The sequence below is a fragment of the Diorhabda sublineata genome, chromosome X (assembly GCF_026230105.1).
Source record: "Diorhabda sublineata isolate icDioSubl1.1 chromosome X, icDioSubl1.1, whole genome shotgun sequence".
Classification (NCBI taxonomy): Eukaryota; Metazoa; Arthropoda; class Insecta; order Coleoptera; family Chrysomelidae; genus Diorhabda; species Diorhabda sublineata.
In genome coordinates this window covers 24652196-24672849 of record NC_079485.1, presented here as the reverse complement: position 1 = coordinate 24672849, position 20654 = coordinate 24652196, and the positions used below count along the sequence as shown (strand labels likewise).

At 34.4% G+C, this 20654-nt stretch overlaps 1 protein-coding gene across 3 annotated transcripts in view; it reads right to left on the bottom strand.

The window, feature by feature from the left end:
- Positions 1-20654, bottom strand: part of LOC130450714 (glutamate-gated chloride channel) — an 85109-nt gene that overhangs the window by 56409 nt on the left and 8046 nt on the right. For 2 of the 3 annotated variants that reach the window (XM_056789296.1, XM_056789294.1), the window contains exon 2: positions 4794-4906. In XM_056789296.1, the coding sequence (XP_056645274.1) occupies positions 4794-4906 (113 nt within the window). Of the gene's footprint in view, positions 1-4590; positions 4659-4793; positions 4907-20654 lie in introns of all 3 variants that reach the window. The other variant, XM_056789295.1, reaches the window with a different exon arrangement.

Genomic DNA, 20654 nt, shown 5'->3' with positions numbered 1-20654 from the left:
TCTGTAAGAAATACACAGAATGGGAAAATTTCGTTTTGATGTAATTAATTAATTAGACTAATGAGCTCTTGATGTGTATTCGAAATTTGTGAATCTAACAAATAATAGGCTTATTATGTAGGAAAAATAAAATTCAGAAAGTGTTTCATTTAAATTTATTCACTCAGTTCAATGTATTGATTGCTTTTCATGAAATTTGTCACTTATTTATTAATATATTATATATTATAATTAAATTGTAAATAAAAGGGAAGACATTTTTCTCAATCCTAATACTTTTATTTTCTTTCCATGTTTTTTAGGTTTAATCCAAACTGCACTGAGAGGAGTGAAAATTATAACTTGAATGAAGACAATATATTATTATAAGATGTTTCCTAATTTGCATGATATATTATTATTGAATTATATGTTTGAGTTGATATAAAGCATAACAAAAATCCTCATAATTTAAGTTTACTTTTTTCTGATGAAATCTTTAGTTTCTTCTCTTTTGTTCGTTCCAAACTTTGTTTTCAGCCAAAATATTGATATCCCATACTCCTTGGAGGATATATCTCGATATCTCAGATAACCTGTTGGAATCGCTTATCTGTTATTTCCCAAATATTCAGAAATATAGTTAAAATGGGAACGTTAAAAATGAACAATTGAGATCATTTTGCACCCTTTCTTGATACGCTGTCAGTATGTGGTTTACAATGTTTTCCTTGACGAAATACTTTAACAATATATAACGTAACATATATTTTTTGTCATTTGTTTTCAATTCATATGCTATAGATAAAAGTAGTGTGAAAACTTCAATTTTGCAATATTTTCGGGAATTTTGATCATATGTATTAAGGAGGCTATCTAGCCTCCTCTAAAACAATTCTCCTCTTTTTGCAGTGATTTCATGAAATGTTACTGTCCTAATTTAATAAAAAAGAAAACTTATTTTGATGAAATTCTTCTCAACGAGTTTGCGGTTTCTCGTAGTGATCAGCCAATTTGTCCAATGTTCATCCCTGACTCTACTATATCACAAACAAAGAAAACGGCTGATACGCACTGCTGACCTCATAACATGGCTAGTAAATACTCAAATACCATCCACTTTGAATATCGTTACAATAAACTAGAAGAAGGTTTTCCTTCTTAGTCTTAAACCTAGCAATTCCTTTGGAAGACTTGAATCTCTCACTAGGTCCTTGGTTATTCTCAAAAAAAGTTGAGGATTGAGATTAAAAGAAAAATCTTAACTTGTCCAAGAGAGGTAATCCCGTAATTTTTTATGTTTATTATTTACTTTCATACAACAATATTAATGATTTTATTTCTGTGTCTTTATTAAAACTTCTGCATTTTCTTTATAGATTATTCAAATGACGAGAAATCAACTCGATATTCCACAAATCGACCGGATGCAGCATTTTTCTTCGCAGTTGTTTATTCTGCAGATCTTGCAATTTTCATCGCTATCTTGTATCATATTTTCACGATATTGTGTTGGTTGGCCACATCATCTTTTTGTACAACTATTTATTCTAGTTTTGGATTACATGAACTATTGATTTCACAGGATTCAAAAATTTTTTCCCTTATGTTATATGCTCGATCCTCTATCTTATGTACACATCTGATATTTCCTCACATAACAACGTAACTATCGTAACATATGCGGACACTGCTTTTCCTGCTCTTGGTTTCCAAATATTGCAAACAAACTTATACCCCTTTTTCCCGTGGCCAAAAACATGGATAAACCAAGTGAATGAAAACAAATCTGTTCTTGTTACGTACATCTAACGAGGAGGGAATTGTCCAATTGTCCAATTGTGGTGTTAAACAGCTATTAACCAAGAGAAAGAAATTAGGCACAAAACTCAGTAATCGGACTGGTTGATAGATCCAAGATCCCAACTAACAAACAACAAGCTATTACTATATAAAGTCACAATGAAACACACAAAGAGCTATGGGAGTGAGTGATAGGGCACTATATACAACTCAAATATACCAATTCTGTGCAAAATTTCAAGGAATTCCTCTGGACAGACGACTAATCTAGAGATCACACACATATACTAACCAAGAGAAAGCAATTTGGCCCAAAACCAAGTAAACTGTACTGGTTAGTAGGTCGAAGATTCCAACTAACAAGCAACAACGTATGAAGTTACGGTATGCAACTAAGAGGCATGGCACCTAATTCAAAAATAGCAATTCATTAAAAAATACTCTGATATTCTAGTAAGCAATCCATTACCCATACTCAATAACATTGTGACCTTCAACTGAAGTAAGTTTAAGGAGAAATATCCTATTTCTTCCAGAAGTATCTTCACCGCATTGAAAATCATCCCAACGCATTGGCTCATCCTCTAATGAGACCTCTCAACCAGTTAAAGCTAACAAGGTGTCTTTCGAGTGACCTGCTTGACATTTTAGTGCCGTGTATATATTGTGTAGTTATCCCTTAATCAAATTAAATTATTTTCAAAAGGAAGAAAATCGTCATTGAGCAATTTTCCTCCAATTAATTATATATTGCTTTCAACCATTTGCTCATTGTAAGTGTTACACACTGCAAATAGAAAGGGGTTGTTAAACAAATATTTTTACAATGCTCTGTTGGAAGTTATGTTGAAAATTCTAATTTATAATTCATAAATACAGCATTATACAGATTGTTCTTTGAAACACCGATTCTGCCACTTGTCCAGACCTCATTTTAAATAGATATTAAATATACCATATCAAGCATATCATTACAAATATATCCAGATGAAGTATTCAGATGTAATGATCATCAATAATGGTTTTCGATATTTATTTGTTGCACTCATTCTAGTCTAGTCTAGTCTTGATCCTACGCTAACACATTGCGCAAGTGAAATCAAATTGGTTCGTGGGATTACCTGAATTGTGAACGTTACTTGGATTTCACAAAAATGTCAGAATCACTTATTTTCGTAGGTTGGGTTGGGTTAGGTTACATTTGGTTAAATTAAATTGCTTCTACTCAATGTACAAGTTATATTTGTACCTAATTTATAAGCCCCCTCGCTCCTTTTGTTTGGTTGAATCGTCTCTCAATCAACTCCCATTCACTTTTACCGCCTTGTAGGTTTCCTTTTTATTCCTCGGATGGTTTCTACTTTGAATTTAAGAATGAAATTGATTACTTACAACAATGGATGTCTTTCTTCATTCTATACTGTTCGGGTGCCACCTATATACTACACAAGGTTAGTTCCAACCTGCTAGTCTGGACCGTTCTTGGAATGGTTATTGGAAGCGTTCATCGATATTTTCTGCGCCATCTCCGGCTAGGCACGGTTCTTGTAAAAGTACTTGCTATCAACCAAGTATCGAAAAGACCGTCCCGGAAACAGTTCACAAAGATACATAAGTCGGTTGAAACGCAAAATAGACTCGTTCGTATAACAGTAACTGCCCGACATAATCTCTATTGCGCAAAATCATTACCGTACCAAGGACAGTTTTTTGATGGATTGATGTGAACCCATAGACAAATATACACCTATTTTATGCTTCTTAATTTAGGGCTTCTAAGGTTTCTTACAATTTACTAATATAGCCCGTTCTTAGAAGCGTTTAAATAATATTTTCTGCGCAATCTTCGGCTATGCACGGTCGTTGGTTGGAACGCTTAATCTAATTACGCAGAATCGTTACCGTACCAAGGAAGGTTTTTTGATGGGTTAGAACGAACTTCTAGTTAGTACAATGAATTATTTATTATAATAGTGAGTTGAAAAATTCTGATGACGTACCATAGAAGGTATCGTGATCTCAAGAACCAATCAGATTCCACTTGTGGATGTTGTAGAATAAGATTGAGGTGTCTTTCTTTGTATCCTATAACATTCTCATGTTATTCCGTGTATCAAATAATAATAATAATAATATCTATCAATAGTGTAGATTAGAAACGATTTGCAGATGTATTGTGTTATTGAAATACTTTTACTGTATTATTCAATACCTAATGACCTAATTTTTCTTTTATTTTTCCATTAATTTGTTCTAGTGCTTAGTAATTTCTTCATAAATAATAATTTTCATAGCTGGAAGCAGCATTTAAAAATAATATTATTACAGTTATTAAGATTTTAAGCGAAAGAAATTGAGAAAGTACAAAGGTGAGTTGAAAACAGAATTTAGTTTGTTCGAGACATCGACGATCGTGTTTAGCTTCTAAAAATGGATAATCAACAGTGGGATATCTAGCGCCAGCATCTTCATATAGGAACGTATGTAGGGCGAGGTTATTATTCATGTATTCGAGTAAAGTTTGAGTTCAGGTGTCATTTATTTAGCTGACTTAATTTTATTGATTAAATTTCTCAAATATCAAAGCACTTGGTTACTGGATACTTGCTTGGTTAGATAAAATATTTGGATATACCTAATGTTCAATAATTAAGTGAAATATATGCTTCGAAGTTACCACTTTTTGGAAAGAACTGTTGCTTATTTCGCGAAATAGTAATCACCAATTGCTGCCACCCCATGCTGGCTCGTATAGCACGTGGAGCACCTCTACACTAACCTACTCAATATTTCTGGTCCTCCACTTACCATCTTGATGTCGCTTATTGTCGCTATGCTCCGTACAAACAGGTTTACTTGAACAATAGCGGGTCCATCTGAAGGTATGAGTATAATGTGTTACATTTATATATATGTGGATCATACATGTTATAGTCACATCTCCCGTTTTACCGTCGCATCTACGTCTGTTTGGCCGCATTTTAATGATATTTTAAGTAGTGTTTACTTACCGGTGCCGTTTACACCAGATGGTCGGATTCTAGCATCGTATCTGCCGGGTCCTAGAATTTGATCCAGTACTTCCTTCTCTTTTTCTCGAAAGTTGATTTTGACATTTGTACAACTAAGATAACAGAAAGGAAAGTAATTATCATCAAATATGTAGCAGATAATTTACTTAATAATTTACAGAAAGTGAAAGAAGAATGTCAAAAATTTGGCTTACAATCAAACAACAACTTTTTTTCTATTATTTTATTTCTTTTACTTTCCGATATAATTCTATTATTTTTATATATTTTATGAATAAATTTGCAAATATGGGTCATTTATCTTCAAATCTTTAGCATGTGAGTTGTGTTGGATGAAATTTAACAAAATTTCTCAATAAAAATGGCCCGAGGCCAAGTTTCGAAACAAACTTGGAATAGAAGCAATCGTTTTCACTTTTTGAAAATATATGTAACTAGATATTAATAGATAGTTTATTTTTCAAGAGTTTTTATTGTTTAAAAATAAAAACAGTCTAGTTAATGCTTCAACTATTTTGAAAAGTGTCGTTATGAAAATATGAATTTGGAGTAGTTATACGTTTCAAAAGTAATGAGCCCACCTTCATATTTCATATCAATCGACCTTTTCAGAGCATGGGCGTTTTCCAGAAGTATTCAAGTAACTTGTTGGTATATGTAGGTACCGACTGGTTAGGTCGTGAAGTTTTTCTTGAATCTGGGCACAAATTAACTAGATAATTTTAGAGTTTTCTTTATATTATTAGCTCGACTTCACTAATTTTTTTTATATCTATCTTCACTTCTTCCCATTTCTTCATTGGTCATCTTTTTTTCTTTTTTTAATTATTTCGGTATTCTATAATTATTCATTCGGGAGACGAGCCCCAGTCATCTAACTAGTAGTGTCCTTAAAACCTGGGTGTTTTATGGTTGATCACAAACGGCGGTTATTTTTTCATTTGTTCTACTTCTTCTGACGATACTGTTTTGTAAACTCTAGCTTTCACTGATTTTGATAATTTTTTGAAATTCAACACTACTATATTGCTGTTCTTTCCATTTCTTCATCCAACCTAGCTAGGGTGCTGCGCATTTCTATTTTTGATCTAGTGGAAAGTATTAAATCGTCCGCATTAGCAATACATTAATGTTTTTGTTGATAAATAGTACCTATATTATTTATATGACTTTTCTCTGTAATAACTTCCAATATTATGTTGAGCGACATTAAGAGTGGGTCATCTTTTCCTAATCCTCTGTTTACATTGAAAGCTTCTGATATTCGACCATCTACCGTTACTTTTCTTGTAGTTTTGTTTTCAAAGTCATGCTTACTAACTTGATTCTTTTGATCGGTAGTCCAAGGTATTTCATTACTTCATACTATCATACGCTTGCTCAAAATCAATCCAGAACATGTATCGGGTGTCCCAATAAGAATGGCTCTCGGCCATATCTCGGGAACCGTTTATAGTACAGCTTCGGGAAAAAAAAATTATAAAAAAAATGACCTCGAGAAAAACCTGGAAATTATTTAAAGAGTTTTAGGTCAACCGCCAGAGGGCGTAGTTAAATACCAAAAATTATAAAATGAATAATTTACAAATTTTGCCAAATTAAGATGCTTTTCATTCTCATTCGGGTAGCCGACGAGTGCACACGCATATTGTTCTATCTGGATAAATATTGTTATCTTCGTGCTAATTTCATATTAACGTTTTTATTCTACTGAAATCTATTAAAAACCAAATATCAACATGTGATCATTAAAATTCAATTTGCGACCGTTTATTTATTTTATTTTGTGAAACTATTGACTGCAAATAAAACAAGAAATCCACCAGTGTCGTAGGAGTGCAAAAGGTAACTGTTATTTTTCCTACTATTTATTCTACAGGGTCCTTCTCGTACGCCTATTCCTTTCTGAACCTGAAACTTGTAGCTTTGGTATCCAGAGCTACTAGCAAAAATGACTACATTGAATAAAATAACCCAATCATCTTTATCTTATCTAAACTCATCTCATGGTCCAAAATCATATGTTGATGCAACGTTAACAAAGCCTCCTCCCCTTACTTTTCCTAAACGCGAGCAAGCAATTATTATGCATTCTATCCCCAACACCGTTTTATTCGAATACATAAAATCTATAGGAGATATCGTTTCCCCAAAAAACATTACATTCGCATCAAGAATTTCTAACAACCGTATTTGCATATATCTCTCCTCAATAGCAATTTTAGATGATCTTCTCAAAAGTCACCAGAACATTTGCATCAACTCTACAATAATTCCTATTCGAAGACTAATTTCACCAGCTAAACGCATTTTAATATCGAATGTATCCCCTACTATCCCACACTCTGTTATCGAAAATGCTCTCAAGGACATCGGACTGCAAATAGCTTCTCCTGTTTCATTTGTGAAATGTGGCGCGCAAGGAGATGAATATGCTCATATCATGAGTTTCCGTAGAATTACTTACGTCATCCCTGAAAATGATAACTTTAGCATAGAAACCTCGATTCTGATTACTCACGATGGTACCCCGTATCGTATATTTGTCTCTACTGATAAATTGGTGTGTTTTCTCTGTAAACAGAGTGGACATACTGCTGACTCTTGCACCAATCCCACACCATCTGAACCTCAAAATGACATATCCTGCCACTCTCCTTCACTACCACAATTACCAGCTTCTACTTCACTCAGCGGTACCTCTTCTTCCCCCCTGTTATCTTCTGAACCTCTGTCGAATAATTTATCAATATCTGATCAAACTAATGCTGAATCACCATCTAACCCTACACTCCCTCACTCATCTCATGGCCAAAAAAGAGCTATATCCTCTGACAGTAATGTTGACACCCCCAGCCAGCTATCCCCCACAGAATCTCCATTACCAACAGACAACCAAATGCCCCCCCCCATCATATAAAACATCACACAACACAACTAAGCCTTGTAAGAAAAAACCTAAAACGCTAGTCACCGAAAATCCTAAACTCACTCTCAATTCTCAAATCTCTATTCAGAACGTTTATAAGAACAATCCGTCCAATCTCACGCTCTCTGAAATCCAGTTAACGGCATTTTTAGAAAACTCGTACGGTAGTTCTGATCCTCTCAACGATGCTTTAGAATTTACTCCTAATATCCAAGGACTGTTAAATGATTTATCACTTCTTTATGCCGAAACAAAAGAGCGATCTCTGAAAAACCGTCTCACTCGACTCCAGAAAAAACTTAAGAGACAACTTAATCCTGAGGATCTATCTGATAACAAAAGCGTTTCTTCGGATAATCAAACAGATGATGAACACCCTAAACTATTAACTCCCTAAGTCCCCATTCAAAATTATTCAATGGAATTGTGATGGGTTTTTTCCTCGCCTGGAAAGAATCCAACAATTAATATCAGATATGCGCCCTGAAATCTTGTGTTTACAAGAAACCAACTCTAAAATAGATAAACTCCCTAAATTAAAAAACTATGAAGGATATCATTATATTCGCACCAACTGCGCGAGAGCTAGCGGTGGCACCTCTATTTTCATTTCTAGTGAACTATTTTCCTCCCCTCTCCAAATCGCTACAGATCTTGAGGCTATTGCAGTTTCCACCTGGTGCCCAAATAATCTTACTATTTGCAACTTATATATTCCTCCTAATTATCCTTTAAAAGAAATAGAACTTTTCAACCTAATCTCTCAACTCCCCCAACCATACATTCTTGTAGGTGACTTTAACGCCCATAATACAATGTGGGGATCCAATATTACCATGGGAAAGGGAAAAACCATCGAAAACGTGATCAATTGTACTGGCTCATGCTTGCTAAATACTGGATCAAATACACACTTGAATTTCTCATCTGGCACCTTCTCATGTATTGATCTTAGCTTTAGTGACCCCAAACTTGCCCCTTCACTAAATCGGCATACCGCTAATGATCTATATGATAGCAATCATTATCCTATTATCATATCCTCCAGTATCCCTAACCAAAGTGATACTTTATCCAGAAGGTATTGGCGCTTAAACTCTGCCGACTGGACTAGTTATACGTCTCAAACGAAGTCCAACCTATCGGAATTATCTCTCACAGATGATATAAACAATAACATACTGAGGATTACAGATGCTATACTTTCAGCTGCTCATCAGCACATTGGTAAAAATAATATCTGTCCTAAACAAAAAACTGTCCCTTGGTGGAACTCCAGATGTGAAAGTGCTATAAAACAACAAAAAATAGCACTTAATTTTTATCGTAGTCATAAAACACAAGAGAACCTTATCAATCTGAAGAGAACCAGAGCCAAGGCTAGATATATTATAAAGCAAAGTAAAAAATGTTCCTGGAGAAACTATGTGTCTTCCATAAATGTTAATACAAGTCCCACCCAACTTTGGAATAAAATAAGACAAATTCAAGGTAACAATTCCAATTTAAAAATTCCGACTCTCTTATATAACAATAAAATAGTAAGTGAAAATGAAGAAATCAGCAACATTCTGGCCAAAACCTTTGAATCAAAATTTAAATGTAAAGTTAACATCACATCACCCTCTATAGACAAAACTACCTACCCATGCTCTACGACTATAACGCAAGATATCACCTCTCTTAACTGCGCATTCTCCTTCTTAGAGCTTACCTCAGCCCTCAGTAGCTGCAAAAATACTGCCTCCGGTCCCGATGACATCCCGTACATATTTCTTAAAAAACTCTCCAATACAGGTTTACGCAAGCTTCTAGAAATTTACAATTTTATATGGATCACCAATCAATTCCCTAGCCAATGGCGTACTTCTACGATAATTCCTATTAAAAAGCCTGAGCAAAATGTTACCTCCCCGAACTCTTTCCGGCCCATATCACTTACTTGTACCATGTGCAAATTATTAGAAAAGATGGTTAATAAGCGGCTTCTATGGTTCCTCGATAAACATAATTTATTCTCAAAAGAACAGTCGGGATTCCGAAAACATAGATCGACCCAAGACAATCTGGTTCTTCTCCAATCCCATATTTCTGTTGCCCTTAATAAAAAACAAGAGGTCATTGCAGCTATATTTGATATCGACGGTGCTTTTGATTCTGTCAGTAGACAGTCAATTCTAAATAAACTAACTTCACTAAATATCTCCGGACATATATTTCATTTTATTCGGAATTTCTTAACTTCAAGGACATTCAAAGTCTTTGCTAATGGAATTTTCTCGTCAACCTGTGCCCAGACTGATGGTGTTCCTCAAGGATCGGTTATAAGCCCCACTTTATTCAATCTAGCAATAAACGATATTTGCTCTGATCTCCTGCCTCCCATCAAGTATGCTTTATATGCAGACGACTTGTTTATTTACTGTCCTGGCACGTCTACTCCTACTACAACTAATCTAATTCAGTCAGCAGTAAACACCCTAAGTAAAAATATAACTCGCTTAGGATTAACTTTTTCACAAACAAAATCCAGAATTATTAAATTTAGTAGACGACCATCTACATTATCTCCTACTATCCTCATTAACAATGACCGCCTTCCTGTTGTTGATCACTGTAAAATACTTGGTCTAACATTCGACTCTCGGCTCACCTGGAAACAACATATTCGAGAAATCAAAGGCGAATGCGGCAAAAGATTAAACCTTATTAAAATCCTTTCGCATTACCACTGGGGAGCAGACGAAAACTCCCTTATCAAAATTTATAGGGCCATCATTCGCTCGAAATTAGATTATGGCTGTCACATATATATCTCGGCCACAAAATCTGATCTCGATCTCCTGAACTCGGTGCATAATACAGCTTTACGCCTCTGTTTAGGTGCTTTTCGATCTAGTCCTGCAGAAAGCATTTACTGCGAAGCTAATGAGCCCCCTCTTTGGATCAGACGGCAGCAAATTCTGCTTTCTTACGCAGCCTCCGTATCGGCTAACCCCCTCAATCCTGTCTACTCGCTTTTCACATCAAATTCTAACACGTTACACAACTCCTCAGCCTTGCCATTATTAAAACCTATCCCTTTAATTTTATCCCAGCTGCTTGACGGCGTCAACCTCAAACAAACTAGCCCCCTTCCTATCCCCTCTACTCCCCCATGGACTATCAACATTCCTAAATTCAACACATCCCTTATGAGATACAATAAGCATGCAACACCCAAACAATTAATTATAAATGATTTTAATGACATAATAATGAATAACCACTTTGATTTAGTGTTATACACAGATGCATCCAAAAATGAAACAGGAGTAGGCTGCTCTGTTACAACGTCACAAATTGCAATAAAATCTTCCCTTATCCCATCAACCTGTAACGTTCACACAGGTGAACTATTCAGCATTCTACAGGCCATCAATTCAATCTCTCCACCTTATAAGCTCGTCGCCATATGTACAGACTCACTTGCCTCTATTTTATCCATCCAAAATATATTTACCGAACATCCTATTGTCCAATCAATACATGACTCCTATCAGCTTATCTCATCCCAAGGAATAGCAGTTACTTTAATTTGGATACCTTCCCACATTGGCATCGAAGGCAACGAACTAGCAGACAAACAGGCAAAAATTGCAGCTACATATACCGTCACCGACAATGTAATTATTGGAAAGGATTTAAAATCACAGTTCAAAAGAAAATCCAGAGTTACTTGGCAGCAGCATTGGGACACTATTAACACATCCCTACGTCAAATACAGCGTTCAATTGGTAACCAACCTATTATCTTCGCTGGTCTCTCAAGGCAAGACTTAACTGCGATTAGAAGAGTAAGAATTGGCCATTCAAGACTTACTCATGGATATCTTATGACTACTACTGCCAGACCATTTTGCTCCAGCTGCAACTCGTACCTAACCATGAAGCATATTTTGACCGAGTGTCGCAAATATACCGTCGAAAGACAACAGTTTCGGCTTAGCCAGAACTACAATGAAGTCCTTAACAACTCGGAATAAATTACCTCTCTACTTCAGTTTCTCAAAGATGTACAGCTGTACCACCAACTATAGAACAATTGTGTTACTGTGTATTCATATTGTATACTTGTATCAATGAACCATTTCATATTTAATGTATTATAACCGCTCCCGTGCAAGTGGCCATAGTAGCCGAGCACGTTAATTTTAAATAAAAAAAAAAAAGATGCATTTAAACTATGATTATCGTTATCTTCAAGAAATTCAGCTTATATTTCATTTCACAAGTTTTAGTCTATCTCTTCAAATAAGAGGTGGGGGGAAGCGGGAACTTTATTATGAAAAAACGCCTGTAAGTCCAGTTCTACTTAACCTATCTATGCAAACTTAGTCTTTTTGAAGAGAGCTCCTTTCTACCAATGTAAGAGTTATAACTTCCAAGCAACCTAATGAGTAACGTATACGCTAGAGGGCGCTATTTATTTATTTTTTAAATCTAGCTATCCTTAAAAAATGTTAAATAGAAACATGCAGTTTTAATTAAATAATATAAAAATAGATCAAATTAGCAACAGAATAGCGAAAACATGTCGATATCTTTTTCGTATTACAAGATATCTTAAGAAATGTATAAATTTTAAGCATTTTCCTTTAAATATAAATTACTCCAGTTTGACTGAACGGATTTTAACATTTGTTCTATTAATAATAGTTCCAATTATTATGTCAAATTACTTATGCTGTCACCGGGAAACTGCGTTATGGAAGTTAAAATGGAAATATAACTCAAGGTACCTCGCTTAGTGACGAACTGAATATTCAAATTGTCCCCCATCATTTTCGATACAAGCGTTTATTCTTTGAAGAGTGGATTGAACAGCAATCTCAATTTCTGCTCTCGAAATACTCTGAATGGTGTTTCGTATTCTCTCCATCATGTTATCTCTAGTAGTGGGTCTAATTGCACAAACAAGGTCTTTAATCCGACTCCTGAGATAGAAATCTAAGACGTCCTATCCACCTATCAGGGTAAATCTATATATATAAATATCTAAAAATTCTCTAACATGTCTGAAGAAATGCGCCGGACACCCATCGTGCTGAAACAAGATAGACCTACGAGTTGCTAGTGATATATATTTTAAAAGAAGTGGGAATTCATCCCTTATAAAATTTAGGTAGCGTTCCTTGTTAACTGCGTTGTCAAAAATAAGAGGTCCAATTATCTGACCATCTACAATACCACACCATACATTCACCGACCATCGCCCCTGGTACTGAACTTCTTCCATCCAGCGTGGATTATTCTGTGACCAATAGTTATGCCGGTTAACCGTACCATCACTACTAAATGTATCTTCGTCTGACCACAAAATACGTGACAGTAATTGAAGGTTGTCATATAACATATGTACTCGTAGTAAACAGTTGCAATAATCCAACCTTCTGTTGTAATCACGATCAACCAATTGTTGATGCAGTACTATATCATATGGATGAAATCTAAAAGAAATATAATGTCCTATCAAATATCTTTCCGGAATGATAAATAAATTATTATGTTAACATATAATCATGCCCGCAAATAATATTATGCGGGTATTTTTTGTTTAAGAAAAATATCTTTTTACATCATAATTTACCTGTGTCCTGTCAAAATACGTTGAACGGTGGTTCTGCTTATTCTCAAGTCTCTACTTATTGCTCTAATATCTACTTAAATGCGGATTAAATTGCACATATGCCAAAACATTTATTGTGTTTTGTAACATTTTTCAAGGATAGCTATACGTATACGCCCTCTAGCGTATACGTTACTCATTAGGTTGTTTCAAAATTATAACTCTTACATTGGTAGAAAGGAGCTTTTTTCAAAAAGATCAAGTTTGCATAGATAGGTTAGGTAAAACTGGACTTACAGGCGTTTTTTCATAATAAAGTTCCCGCTTCCTCCCACCTCTTATTTGAAGAGATAGACTAAAACTTGTCGGATCAAATATACGCTAAATTTCTTGAGGAATACGATAATCATAGTTTAAATGCATCTTAATTATGCAAAATTTGTAAATTATTCATTTTATAATTTTTGGTATTTAATTACGCCCTCTGGCGGTGGACCTACAACTCTGTAAATAATTTCCAGGTTTTTCTCGAGGTCACTTTTGTTATAAATTTTTTTTCCCGAAGCTGTACTATAAACGGTTCCCGAGATATGACCGGGAGCCATTCTTATTGGGACACCCGGTACATCTGTAGATTCTACTCGAACTAATACATTGTAGTTGCATTATCATCTGTGGCACTTCTGCCTTGTCTAAACCCCGTTTAATACTATTTTATACAACTATTTTAGTTTCAGTTAATGGAAAATTTGTCAACAATAGACGTTACACTGATGGTACTGTTTCAGTAACCAGCTCGTTTGAAAAGAGGCTCACAGACCTTCTTGTTGTAGACTGCCAGAAATACAGACGAGAGCTTAATATAAAGAGGTCATAACTAAATAACAAAATGTACTAGAAGGAAAAATCAATGTTATTAACGTATAAATAAATCAAATACAATAATTGACGTACCCGGGAAACATAATGTACAATAAATGATATCCTAGCGTGCAGATACGAGCAAGAATAGTCAAAGTGAGAGGAAGGTTTATAAAACTCAAAAAATTCTTCCCAGCCATGATCTTAACTTTGTTTTGATTATTAGGATGACACGATGTTAAGTCTTTCCTGTACTCTTATACGACACAGAGGCATGGATGAAAATCTGCTCGTTCGAAATGGAACGTGAGATTTTGGTTTATCACCATATTTTAAAGATAATTTAGGTCAATTGTATTATAAACCTCGAGCACGTAGAAATAGTCTAATAAAATCCGGATCAAAGTTTTTCCTACTAGATCATTACTGGTGATAAACTGGCTATGATTCTAAATTTCCAATACCAAAATGGAGTTTTCAATTCGTTCAAGTGAAACAGCTCCACCAAACTTCCTAGTTTCCTATGACCTTTGGATCCTTTCCAGATTGAATATAGGCTCAGAGGATATCGAGAGACAGTTGAAACTAATGTGATGAATATGGAGAAGGCAATTTTGACAACTGATTTTCAGAGCTGCTTCAGGAGTGGAAAACCAATGAGTACGTGTACGTATAACCTTCTAGTAAACGTTTCAATTTTGACAATTTAATTAACTGTCAATTTCACACCCACTGTTCATATATGTAAAATATTCGAAATAATACAGGGTGCTCCAGGACTTTATGCAAAAATTCGAGAGTGAGTAGATGACGAAAAAATTATACCATGACAAAAAAATTCTCATACGACCTCTCGTTGCTATTTTAGAACTTATAGTATATTTTCTAAATTATAGATACAAATAGTATGAATTTTTAATGGATTATTAGGTATGTCCATGTAGTGTGTTTTGACGGAATAAATAATTCTACAGTACTATCTGAAGGCCAGGGGTAACTCATGCCCAATGGTTAACAATTCGTAACTTTTACAGGGACAACCTATACAATCTAAAAATAGCTAAAATGATTTTTTTAACGAAAAGGTACTCTCTGTTTAACTCGATAAAATTTATGCTTTAGGAGATATGTAGATTTTAAGATCTTTGTACTTGCCAAGGAAACTGTTCGCCATGAAAAAGAATTCTGAAGAAAATTATCATAAATTGTAATTATCTTTTGAAAATACTCACAAGAGGTATTAAAACACCCGAAAAGCGTTCAGTATACAACCTTCTGGCTTCTGAGGAGTTACTAGAACTCAAACTATACATCAAATGCATGTCGGCATATTTGCAAAAAGCATTTGACCGGGTTCAGTTGGAGGATGTTGTACATTTACTCTACGACAAACAAGTAGCCCATACCTTAATCAAAGTCATAGAGAATCGATACAGCTCAATCAAAATTCAGGCCAAGATCAACGGAGAGCTCACCAAACCAATCCCCGTGGAAAGAGGAATACGAGAGGGTGACTCAATGAGTCCACTCTTTTTCAACATAATTATAGATGAAATAAAGCAAGTACGCAGATTGAACGGATACAAAATGGGTGACCGCAATCCTGCGCTATGCTGACGATGCTGTGCTGGTTGCAAAAAACGAAGACGACCTCCAAAGGCAGCTATATCGCTTAAATTGCACAGAAAAATCTCTAAATATGATGATTTCTACCTCAAAAACAAAAATCCTGATAACATCAAAAATACCTCTTAGATGCAAGCTGGTCGACAAAATAATCCAGCAAAAAATGAAATTCAAATATCTGGGTATAGAACTATCCGGATATAGTGATATTGAGACAGAGGTAAGGCAGTAAACAATAAAAGCAGCAAGACCAGCCGGATGTCTGAACGACACTATATGGAAAAACAAATACTTAAGTATTGAGCCCAAGTCAAGAACCTACAAAATTGTAATCAAACCCACAATGACGTACACCGCAGAAGCTCGGCCTGATACAGCAAAAACAAAAAGGCTCCTGGAAACAAGCGAAATGAAAGTCCTTCGAAAAATTGATGGAAAAACGCTCCTAGCCAGGGAACGTAGCGGTGACATAAGGTAACAATGCAGAGTGGAAAATATTAACGAATGGGTACTGAGCAGAAAGCGCGAAGGGGACGAATACATAAGTAGAATGAGCGAGGAAAGAATAGTAAGGATAGCACGAGAAAACTCACCACTGGGGAGAAGAAGTATGGGAAGGTCACGAAAAAGATGGAGTGATAATCTTACTATCAATTGAGACAATAGGCATGCTGCGAAGAATGAACAGGCAATCTGCCTAAAATGAAGTAGAAAGAAGAAGATGAAGAAGGTATTGACCAGATTGACAGCAAACTGACATTAACAAATCAAGTCGCTTGTAATTTCTAATTGAATATCACGTAGTAGCTTATTTCATAGTAGCCTACTGGATGAAAAATAATTTTTAATCTCTTTTCCTTATGCCAGTAGTATGATGTTCGATAGTATGTAGTACAAATATTTATTTATTTATTCATTAGTTCTTCAAGCAATATTTGAATTTGATTTAATACCTCCTGTGAGTATTCTCAATAAATAATTACAATTTATGATAATTTTCTTCAGAATTTTTTTTCATGGCGAACGGTTTCCTTGGCAATTACAAAGATCTAAAAGCTACATATCTCCTAAAGCATAAATTTTATCGAGTTAAACAGAGAGTACCTTTTCGTTAAAAAATTAATTTTTGTGATCTTTAGATTGTAAAGGTTGTCACTGTAAAAGTTATGGATTGTTAACCATTAGGCATGAGCCGCCCCTGACCTTCAGATAGTAGTGTAGAATTATTTATTCCGTCAACACAAAACATACGTAATCATCCATTAAAAATTCATAATGTTCCAATGTATAGTGTATATTGATCGTATGAAAAATTTTTTATGACACAGTATTATTTGAAATTATCTAGTCATTCTCGAATATTTTGCATCAAGTCCTGTATATCTCCAATTGCCTATATGACTATTTTTTTCTATAAAGCGGCAAAATTTCGTTTAGAAAATATTTTTATTCAAACTACAAGAGTTATTAATCCTCAAAGTATGTCATTATTCCACAATAAACGCAGTAAAAATAATTTACATCTAGTAAAACATTATTAAAAAGTCATAAATTCAAACTTTCATCGTGTAAATTTTTGTTCTAGCCAATTATTTAACGAGATACATAGGTTGCATATTTCGTTTTCAGCACGTGTAATGTAGGGAACGTAAAATATTAGGTCATATTTTAAGTACTAGAAACTTGCTTAGACTATCAGTTCTTTATTCCAAATATTGTTTTTGGCATATTTATTGATGATTTTATGGTGTAATTTTGACGGTCTCAACTCTTCTCTTTTATCTCTGCTTATCCAGGCACCACCTACACGCACAATTTAGGCGATAATTTTATGTTCAGGTCAAGAGCGTCACGCAGAACATTGATAGAGGGCAAACGTTGAAATCTCTTTAGATGAGAACACTAGAAAACCTTTTTATAGAATTTACAGACACTTACTAATATAAAGGAAGCTTTTCTCGAAAAGCTTCTTAACGTTTTCTTCTGAGTATTGCGAACACAACGTGCCAATATAGTTTAAGCCCGAAAAATTTTTTTTGTTAAAACCTACAAATTCGATTTCTTTCCATACATACTTCAGATTCTATTTATAAATATACATTATTGTATTTATTTTTCAATTCTACTTATTCTAATGTTCGACTTGTCTCCATATTTTAACTTGGAAAGTTTCGAAACAAAACTTATACTGTACACTATCAATTATCAAACACAAACTTAGGAAACTCTGATATTTATTTTCTCTTGACAGTATCCCTAGAGAGATGTGAAAGGGTCTTGTACGAACAGGAACATTAGGAACACATTGTAACTTAACAAAGAAGATGTAACTCTTAACACTTTTGTTCAAGGTGGTCATATTTTGACATAATACCGATTATTCATTTTAATGTTTAAACGTAATTAATAGTAATAATTAGTATTGTTGTTCATCAGGGAAACTCATAAGCTTCGAAATTTTTTTACTCAAAGAAGAACAATGGCTGTTTATTTTAATGATTAGATTATTAAAAGTACAGAAAAATATTGTCAAACACATATCATCAAATTTGGAAATAAGAACTCTTCATGGAACTATAATTCCAAGCTTTCGTGGAATATTCTTCCCATCATCAGGGAAACTACAATATATAATCAATACAATGAGTTAAAATTTATTATTGTAATCTATTGCTTGTATAAAACCTATCGATTCTAGTATGAATATGAAAGAATTCTGTTACTAAGATACATGATTGATGAGAGTAACGAGTAATCATTATTCCATATTAAGTAGAGTTAATTGCTCATTAATATGGATTAAATATTGAAATAAATTGATGAAATTGGTTGAATTTAACTAAATTTTATGTGATGTCAATGTTTTAACAAATGTAATTAAATGAGAACCTAAAAAATGACATTAGCTTGGGACTAATTAAAATATGTTTATGGATTTCAAACGAGCGGTTGGCAAATCGATCACAATGAAATAAAACCCAACAAAAGGGATCTCACTTTAGTTTTTTAACTTCCGTCTCCAGTGATCCAGCGATCAGAAAACGGTTTTGTATGGTGCCGTTGAAGCAATACGTTGCATGAGATGGATCGATTGGCTTTGTCCTCTTTGGACAGATTTTTCCAATCTGTGGAAAATGTTCTTTAATGGTTAACCGGATGGTTAAAGATGTTGGGAATTCCTGGAAGGATTTATATGGATTTGCTTCCACTTCTGCCATTAGCAGTTATGGTCTTCCTGATCCATAGGAGTCAGAGATATCATACATAATGAGCTGAAAAATGACCATCAAATATCGACATGTGCTTTCCCATTCTCCTAATAATGTTTTAAAAAATACAATGACTAAGACTTTCAGATTACATTACTGAAATATTTTATCTCCTCAATTCTGTTTTCCTACAAATATTGCTGTACGTATAACTGTGCAGCTGCCGTTAATTGAAAAATTTTCTTTGTATAATTCATTGTCTTCGTACATAAATCATTATTTTATCATGGTTTGTGGGATATCGCGAATTTTTTTTAAGATTCAAGAAATTGTGAATTATGCATGAAGCTGCAAATCATATTTAAGCTAGTTGTTAAACAGTTAGGCCTCACTTATATCTTATTCTACGGTGAAGTATTTTTACAGTCTTATCGAAGCTACGTACGCGAACTTTATAAATAGAGCCTTCTACAAGTTAGTGGTCCTTTCTACTTCTAAAGTGAGTTTAATTATTGTACCTATTACTACATTGATAAAATATTGCAGAAATTTTAAGATCTTGTGGTTATTGTTAATGGAACTGTAGGTTTATAACTGTTTGGTGACCGAACGACAGCTCCAGATGATCTATCACTGAGATCTTTCTACGTTTTTGTTCTGTATGCGTGTTTGAAAAAAAAATCTGGAATTTCTGATAATATTGAATGAAAAACTAAGTTGCCAATGCTTTAAAACAATATAATTATGAATATCTCCACGCGGTTTTATTTAGTAAGAAGGTGGATAATCAATAATTAAAAAATATCACGATTCAATTAAAACTGTAGTATATATATACATGAAACTTGATGTAATGCTTTCCAGACTCACACTTCGAGATAATGTCCTTAGTATCATCAGTTGTCCCTTAAGACGACATGTACTACAAGACTCCTATCCATTTCGTGAATTAATCTTACTAAACAGATCTATGGTTATAGGTTCCCCGATGTATCTTTGACTGTCTCAACTGCTGCAGATTTCGTCTATTTTTCTGTAGCAGAATCAACAGAAGGATTTATATCCTACAAAAGTGTTTATTAACCCCTACTTTAGCAAGTATGTCTGCTGTTTCTCATTACTTCATTGTATTCCGGAACCCATTAGAGGAAAACTTAATCTTTTTGCCTAGTTCTTTTAAATTATCCAGACATTGCCAAACCAGCTCAATTTTATGAGATCAGAGCTTAGAGCGCTAATGGTGGCTTGGTTATCGAACACGATACTGCACACTTTCTTCCATTGCATATTTTTCTACTTGAGAAATGCTTGGTGTAATGCCCTAGCTTCCAGAATATTTAGTTCTAGGCTCTAACATCTACGAGTACTCCAGTTGTATTTGTTATTTTGGAGCCATCACTATAGCACCGTCAATCAACCTGTGCCATTCTATATCAGAAAATTCAGTTAATTGTTAAATTCTGGATGTCTCAAAAACCAGGGTCTGTACCAGTTAAAAGATATTTAAATTGGTACACGTAAAGAGAGGAGTACCACAAAACCTAATAACTAAAACCAAAAAACATAAGAAAAGAAAGAAAGGAAGACGCTGGAAAACTTGGTTACAA